We start from the raw sequence: 8,763 nt of genomic DNA, 5'->3' as shown, positions 1-8,763 counted from the left end.
CTATTTCCTCAATTTAACTACATGGCCCCAAAGGAGGAAGCATATTTCAAAATGCAAGGACCAGAAGACTTGCCAGCGTCAAAGATGAAGGAAGCAACAAACAGGTGGGTTCCCGAAGCTCCGTCTTGTTTTTGTTTTTTTTGTTGTTTTTTTTTCACGTCCTTTTCTCATTCAAAACTGTATGTTTCACATCGTACCTCGTGTGAGTTGTAGCTCTAAGGTTGACAGTCGCATTCAGAGCAACTTTGAGGAAACAGAAGAGGCGAGGAAAAGCTAGTTAGGTCTGCTTTTTGACACCGGAGCGATTGTTTGTTTGAGATATTTTGGGCTCCGACCCGCGCCTGTGATTGAGAGTCACGACGGTGGAGCACACGTGTGCCCAAACCGCCCTGTCTGGCCCGTGTTTGTGTTTGTGCCACCGGTTTCCGTTGACTGATTTATGGCGTGTCTCCGAGCCCCATTCGGAGGAAAGTGCCTGATAGGAGTAATTCTGCGATAAGTTGCTGATTGTGTTGAATTGTGCCACAGCTGCACATGCTGAAAGTGATGTATTTTTTCTTTTTTTTTTGCTTCCAGACAGAAAGACAAGGAGAGGAAGAGTCGACTAAGCCTTTTCCTCACCAAGTCTGGCTCTCATGAAAACGTCAGTCCCCATAAAAAGACAAATACGGAGTCCAGCAAGTAAGGCAAAAGCCATTAATTTCCTATACGGCCAGTGTTGTTTGGGGACGAGCATTACTCATTTGGTGACCTCCATTTGCTGCACCCTCCATGACTCACTGCACACGTACAGAAATATGACTCGTAGACATCTCACGAGAATCCTAAACATTTTCTGCTGCATCATTAGGAAAGGGCCTGACTGCTTCTCTGATTTTCTTTCCAGCATCTCACCGGAGGCGGCTTTGCAATGGAGTGACTCCTTTGAAGAACTGCTAAAGCACTCAGGTCAGATGAACGCCTCCGAGTTTTTCCGGGAAAAAAAAAAAAACTAAACTAAAATGCAAAGTCAAAGTGCTGCCAAAAACAGCCTCACCTGCTGTCAAACCCTCTGATCCACTTGAATTGTGAGCCGCAAAAGCAACGCTGGAGGCAACGAGGAGTTAACAGAGAGAGAGAGTTTCACTATCTTTTAATGTGTGTTAGCACAAAGTATGATACAGAATTCGCTTCAACTTCCTCCTAATCCCACCAGTTGGTCTTCAGAGGCAGGCAGAAACACTGCAGAAAATGGTGGAACCTCATTACGGCTAATGAACGTGATAACGTCGCTAAACTGCTAATAGAGAAGGCATTAATTAAGTGCAACCACAGAGTTAGCATTAGCATATGAACAGATTGATTTTTTTTTTTTAATGACATGGCAGCACATTAGAAACCAGAAAACAACAATAAATTCTTCTTCTGTTTGATTTGATCTATCGCCGGGCTAACGTTGCTAACTTAGCATCACATTAGCTGTATTTTAATATTAAAACTTTCGGTATTTACTGGCCTGATTTTTAGCCATCTTTTAGATTACAATGAGAAAACGTTTCGTCCTTGAACTAATTTCTTGTTAATTTATCGTCTTATTCTGATGAATATATTTTTTGGCCTCATCTTTATCTCTGTTGTGACAGTCTTTTTTGCCACGTCGCTAAACTTGGTTTTCTGAAAATCATACTACAAAGAACACGGTCTTAAATAAATCAGTTGCTGAAATAAAGGCATGTGTTTGATGTTTTCAGATGCCTTAAAGCTAGATAATTTAGCATTTTTTTTATATAATTGGGATCATTTTTAACACTTTAATCTGTTGTAGGTAAACCTTTAACTAGCCGTTAGCATCTCTTCTGTTTTATGTCTGTGCTCATTTTTTTATTTATTTTTTTTTATTTTTTGCTAAGCGCAGTAGGATCCGCGGGCCCTGCGGTGTAATTATGCTGATATATTTGCTAATTTGAACGTAGCGCTCGGTCTCGCCGTTACGTTCAATTATGTGCGCTTAATTAGGAGTTTGTTTCGCCTAATGTTTCAACTGGGAGACAAATACATCATTATTTTATCAAATGCGAGCCGCAGTTCACCTGAGGTCCTCGGGTCTGGATCATTCACAGTTATCTCTCACTGTTGGTCTTTACTTTTTCCCGTCCTTGTCCGTTGCAGACGGAATGCGAACCTTCGCCGAGTTCCTCAGGACGGAGTTCAGTGAAGAAAACATCGAGTTCTGGTTGGCCTGTGAAGACTACAAGAACATTGATTCGGAGACAAAGCTGCTGTCCACGGCCAAATATATTTATACAGTGTTTATCGACGCCAATGCCCCCAAAGAGGTACGACACCACACGTTTATTTATCGCACGCCGGACGTAGCGTTTGCCATAATAGGCCATAAAGCCGAGCTGAAAAGTCCTAAATTACCCTTTTGCTGTTGTAAATATGACTGTGGTTTTTATTTGTCACCGAGGCGCTGTTGAGCTTTTAAAATATTTACAGCCCTGTAATGAGAATAAGAGTGGGTGAGGTGTGAAAAGTGAAAAGTGCTGCGTGCGGACTCACGAGCCCTGCAGGCCGTTTGACCTTTGTGCATCACGGTTAAGAGCAGGAACCGGCCCGTGTCACGTGACGCAACCGCGGCTATTTCTGCGCGGCGGCGTCACGTGACCACCGCGCAGTTTGGTTTCGGAGCCTGCAGCGGATCTGACTGTGAGAATGTTTGGTGTCAGATCCGAGGTTTTGACTTTTCTATGCACAGACAGCGAGCGATTCACCCACTCACTTTTTAATTCATTCTTTTTTCTTTTTTTTTCTTCATCATTTCGCAGAGAGGTTCAAGTATACAGTAGCCGCATAAGTTAAAAATACTACGCTTAAAGCCATAGCACCAAACTTATCCAAATGATATAGTTTCTTTATATTATCATTATACTTCTGCCTTTTCCCTGCAATACCCACGTTTCCCCAGTAGATGGCGTAGAAAAAAATGATAAAAGCATGTTAGCCTTTACGCATGACTTTTACATGTCATTTATCTTAGTTCACATGTGGCCCTAGAGGAAAATAAATGAAAGTTAGCCTCAGAGAATAGCCTGAAGTAAAACGTATCTCTCAAAATGAAATTTTATAGCAATAAGAAAATAGCGCTAAAATTAGTTCGTATATACACAACTACGCTGCTCAAACTTAGTGATAGTTAAAAGGTAAAATAAATATTGCACAAATGGCTTGAAGAATGGGGGGGGGGACTGCTAAAGTACCCTCGGAATAGCTTAGCATTTTTGAAAAAGCTTGACGTTAGCCAAGAAATAGGTTTAAAAAAATTGAGCAAAATTAAATTATTTAACTGAGAGTTGCTTCATTGATACAAAAAAAATAAAAAATTAAACACTAAGTGTTAGTGATGCAATTTTTTTATTGTCAACATTCACGAAGTGGGCCGTATCGAACCCCCAGGCGGGCCAGATTTGGCCCACGGGCCTTATGTTTGAGATTCTTGAGATTCTCATTCCCCCAATTTTTTTTTCCCCCGCAGGTCAACATAGACTACAGCACCAAAACGTCCATAGAGAGGGACATGGTCCGTCCGACGAAGACCTGCTTCGAAGCTGCTCAACTGAAAGTCTACAACCTGATGAAAAAGGACTCTTACCCTCGATTCCTCCACTCTGACATTTATCTGCACCTCACCAGGCGGAAAGGCCCCGGGACTACCATGTTCCGCAGGAGGTCACGCTCCTGTGTGTTCAATGACCGGGGCGAGGCCTCGAGCAATCCCTCGGCCTGGTAGGTGTTGCACAACACACCGCAGATGCGCGTCGACGTGATTTCGGCTGCGTAAAAAAATGCAATACGTGGAGCAGATTTTAACAGCAAATTATAGCGAGAGTTTGATTTTTTTTTTTTTTTTTGACGTAATGTGAAAACTGTTTGAGAAGTACTGCATTAAAACTGACTAAGAATTGCAAACTTACAAACTTTAAAACGCGTAGCATATTAGTCGCTTTTCACAGTTAGTAAGTAAGTAATCCTCCTGGAACCAGTTTTCACACTGAAACAACGTAGCTTTTTTTTTTTTTTTTTTTTACATACTAACATTCCGTAATAGTAATAATGATGATTTGCTGTCGGCCGCCATCTTGTATAATTTATGTAGTGTATTATTTCAATCAGACTGCGTGTGTTGCCTTGCGGTTCATGCTGTACATACTATAATAAATGGACTCATAGAAACCCGCTTGCTTGACTTAATGAGACATTTGTAAATGTGACAAATTGGCGGCGCGACCCGCCATCGAACATTCACGGAAAACATTCGTGAGGCTCGTCAACGCTAACCACCGCAGCAGGGAATTATTCATGTTACCGGGTAGGTTTCATTCTTATGCAGTTAGGGGGAAAAGAAAGAAAGAAAAAAAACAAACTTCGCATCCCATGACATTCAAGCAGAGCCAGTTAAGCTCATTAACACAGATTCCAGTGTTTCCTGGCGCGTTCGGAGGAACAATGCCCAAACATTGATTTATTTTACCCACGAAAAAAGAAAAAAAAAAACATGGGATATTTTTACATTTTACCTTAATTATGCCTTCATCTGGACAACGATTCACCCAACACCCCTGCTGTCTTTCTACACAAATAATCACGACTACTGTCTGGCAGTACATAATGATGTGTTAACAACAGGAACAGCTCAGCTGCTCGGCCACATTCATCAACTGCCCGCTAAGAATCTGCAGGCCGTTTTCTCTTTTTCCTCCAAATGCTATTTAAATGTCTGCCTCTGAAATGAGCTGTTACGTTTGAGGAACTGGACTAGAGGAACTCTGAAAAGGGAACTAAAACGTTTAAAAAAAAAAAAAAAAAAAGACTGACCACGAAGATATCGACTTATTAAAACTAGGTGAGAGGGATTTAGTTCAATTAATAAGCCACAAATGTTGGAATTCAATACTTTTTTCTGGTTTTGAAATATCAAAATAACCGTTGAGAATTTCTTTAGTTCCCTTTTTTTTTAGCTACTTTTATTTTGCGTGGGTGTTAAACGTAGTTCTGTCTGACTATTAACCACTGTTCCTTCATCGACATTTTCGTTTTCCTCATGCTATCGTCATGCTATCGTCATGCTATCGTCATGCTATCGTCATGCTATCTTGCTACTTTTTCCTAATGTCTCCTTTTTATTGTCCATTTCCTCTTTTTCTCTGTTGTCGTTTTCCATTTTTAAATGACAGCCACTGTTTGGTGGTTTCATTTCTAACATCTTGATTGACAACTGAACTGTCTGACTATTTCAGGACTGAAAACTTCAACTAAACTAGCCCCTAAAAACGATTAGCGGCTAAACCGGATTGATTTAACAATAACCCAGGTCTAACTTTTGTAACCAACTGTCCTCTGCAGCCGGGCACTTGAGCTGCTTCAAAAGACCAGCCCCCTAATTCACTTTCAAATAAATAAGGCAGAGCAGGAGCAGGAGAGAGGGGACGCACTGAAATTCAATGCTGTCCCCAATTTCAGAGAAAGGTGAGCACATTAGGGGGGGAGGAAAAAAAGTATCATGAAAAACAACCAGAGCCGAGGAAGCCTACAGTGCCATCTTGTGGTTCAGGGAGGAAGTGCAAAAACGGAATAGTATGGTTGTACAGTAGTAGATGGAAGCACAAGGAGAAGAGTGAAAATGTGGCCAATATTTAAATCAGGTTTTCGAACTCAATAAATTGTTGGTTAAATGAATTAATTGGCTTTGCTGTACGTTTTACGTACTCAATTTCGCAAACTCAATTTCACAGTGGGCCAAAATTTAAAAAATGGGACGAAGACGTGGTACTTATTTCTTATTATGACTCTTTATCTGTAGCCTTTCCAGTTCCTCTTTTATTTCAATCTTTTTTTCACAGGTCAACAACAAAAAACAACCTAAAATGTATGCGCTATGACATAGCGCATACATTGCTAATACTACAAATCTTGCCAGTATATAGGGTCTATATATGGGGGGGGCAACTCTAGTACACATTTGATATGATCTCATGGGCCAAATATAATTACACCGCGGGCCAGATTCGGACCCCGGGCCTGAGTTTGAATCGTGTATTTTAGATGATATTAATGAATTTGTTTTTGTTTTCACCCCGGTTGAAACAGTCGAAACATCCCTGTTTAAGACATTGTGCAGCGACTCTCTCCCTCGAACTAAACACACCTTTTGGGTTTTCTCCTCCTCACACAAAGCCTTTTTTGAAAACCAAATTCCTCATCTCATCCCCGTCCACTCACATGCAAATCACAGCAGCCCGGGTGTTTTCCATCACCTGCTGTGATTTACATTGGTGGTTTGTTTGGGGCCAGTCACATTACCGGCCTCGGTCGGAAAGGTAAGGTCACAGTGTGTCAAGATGGACGCCTTTTATTTGTGCCAAATATATGACAAATATGTATCCACTGACGGCGGGGTCTTAGCAGTGTGGTGTTTTTTTTTTTTTTTTAAATAAAGATTAAGCCAGAAAATTCAGAAAACATGTAATAAAGATTAAGCCAGAAAATTCAGAAAAAATGTACTCAAAATACTCAACTGTATTTTCTGATATTGACAATATATTAGAAAAGGTTTCAATTTATTTCAATTTTTGTATTAGCCTAATGCGAAACATTAAGCCGATGCTAACAGTGTAACCATGACTTGGTTCTTAGCCCAAAAAATATTTATAAAAAAAATCATTTAAATTTCATATGTTTTATTTCAGTTGTACATCAGTTGGAAAAAAAATGACAAAAAAATGTACTAGCTGTTTGCACTGATTATTTGAGTTTGAGAAAAAAAAAATGACTCAGTTTTACTAATTCACTACATCCGAAAAGAATCCAGTCATGCCCTTATACCTACGAGACCGTTGTTTCTCAAACACCGGGTCGTGACCCTCAGCTGGGTCGCAGGATTATTTAGGGGGTCGCATCATGTTTCCCAGGAGTTTAAAAATAATGTCTGTTGACTCGGGTCGTGAAGGTTTATGACTTTGAAAATTTGCGTCCCCAGAAAAAAAAAGTTTGGGAAACACTGTACTATACTAGATCATTCAGACTCCAAGAAAAACAGAATAAAGTTTTATTTTGGAAGTTTAATGATCCAGAGTTCACGAGACCCACTTTTGGTTCAAGGTCAACAATAATGTCAAGTCCACTTCCGATCCTTGTAACCCTTGAAATGATTATTACCTGGTTTCTGTTTAACCGCACTACGTACGTGCAGGGTAAGAAAAAATATGAACCTCCTGCTCCGTTTACATGAGCAATGGTCATCTGCACCGTTTTTTTTTTTTTTAGTTGCCTGCAATTAAGAAACCACAGCAGAATTATCTTCCAGGTTGACTAAACGGTGCATTTGCATCGAAACCTCATCATTTTTTTAGAAGCATCGTCTGTCACGAAACAAATTTGGTCCAGATGGAAACGTCTCAGTGATCCACCGGGTCTCACTGAAGCTTTAAATTTATCGAACATTAATGACCCCCCCGAGGAAGAACTGGGACAAAAGGATGAAAAAAAAGAACTATTAACACTAGCGAGAATTATAGAATCCTTGCAGCTGTAAGTCCGGGGAGTAAAATATTACCCTGAATCCGGGGGATGTCAAGCTCATTACCAGCAGGGGGGGCCACATCAGTAATACAGTTCCCTTTAAAACACTGTTTCCCAAAGACTGGGTCACGACCCTCAGGTGGGTCGCAAGAGTTTTTTTTATGTTTTTTGGGGGGGTCGTCTCGTATCATGTTTCCCAGGAGTTCACGATCATCGCAACAGCTGTCGGCATCCAACCTCGAACTAGCTGCTAGCTTAAAAGCGCCCCCTTGTGGTTGTGTCTAATAGTGTATCATTAATAATAGCCTATGTATTTAATGTTAGCATTCTGTCCTGTGTTTCTGCACGCGGGCCATACAAAACGACTTGGCGGGCCACAGTTGGACCCCGGGCCTGGAGTTTGGCACATGTGCCCTATTACATAATCAAGGCATCACGTATCCATGTGTAGAAAAACACATCCAGAAATCCAATTGTCGGTAAATCAACACGGACTTTATGTCATTGTCACAGTCGTTAACGAGGAGCACGGCCGATATGCAAAAACGCAGGAGTCTTTCCCTTCAAAGTAAATTTGTGTGCGGCCATTTGTTTATGGTCAGTCCACTTCCTGAATCAGAACAAAGTATGTTCGACATTTTCCCTTCAATATGCAGCCGTACTCGCCGACACACCGACGTCAAGCTAAAAAAAGTTTGCTAATTCAATTTATTTTTTGAACGCAGTACAGAAAATAAAACGACAAAGTTTGAAAAACAGTGATACATAAAAAGTTGTTTTTTGTTTGTTTTTTTTTTCATTTTCAAAAATGGCAGTTTGATCTCGGGCGCATCCACCAAAGAATTGTTGAAGCAAGTATCTGAAAGGCTGCGTGCAGGTGCCAAGGATGAGACCTGCTGCTTTGTGGCTCCGTGCACGGTTGAACACTTCAACAAAGAAGCCAGAAATCGGTTTATTAAACACACACATTTATATTTCAGCAAACTGGTAGTTTAGCGGAGGCGCGATGGAACGCTTCCCCCCCGGCGAGGGTCGTGTCAGGAAGGGCATCTGGCAGGGAAACCTGTTGCGAATCAATCCCGCGGATCACCAAAAAAATCCGATCAGTCAAGGCCTTGGGTTTTAGAAATCGGATTGAAGACCGTGTAGGAAGGGTTGATGTAGATGGATAGATGGACGGATGGATGGATGGATGGATGGATGGAT

The 8,763-nt window shown here is 41.1% G+C and overlaps 1 protein-coding gene across 1 annotated transcript; it reads left to right on the top strand.

Moving 5' to 3' along the window:
• The first annotated feature begins 6 nt into the window (after nucleotides 1–6).
• On the top strand, nucleotides 7–4,217 carry rgs18 (regulator of G protein signaling 18). The gene is made up of 5 exons (XM_008333599.3): nucleotides 7–104; nucleotides 577–681; nucleotides 887–948; nucleotides 2,149–2,315; nucleotides 3,515–4,217. The coding sequence occupies exons 1-5, from the start codon at nucleotides 22–24 to the stop codon at nucleotides 3,767–3,769; spliced, it is 672 nt and encodes a 223-aa protein (XP_008331821.1). The 5' UTR covers nucleotides 7–21; the 3' UTR covers nucleotides 3,770–4,217.
• The last annotated feature ends 4,546 nt before the right edge of the window (nucleotides 4,218–8,763 follow it).

The sequence above is a fragment of the Cynoglossus semilaevis genome, chromosome 20 (genome assembly GCF_000523025.1).
Source record: "Cynoglossus semilaevis isolate Cse_v1.0 chromosome 20, Cse_v1.0, whole genome shotgun sequence".
In the NCBI taxonomy this organism is placed as follows: domain Eukaryota; kingdom Metazoa; phylum Chordata; class Actinopteri; order Pleuronectiformes; family Cynoglossidae; genus Cynoglossus; species Cynoglossus semilaevis.
The sequence above is the reverse complement of the archived record's forward strand: the minus strand, read 5'-3'. Positions and strand labels throughout refer to the sequence as shown.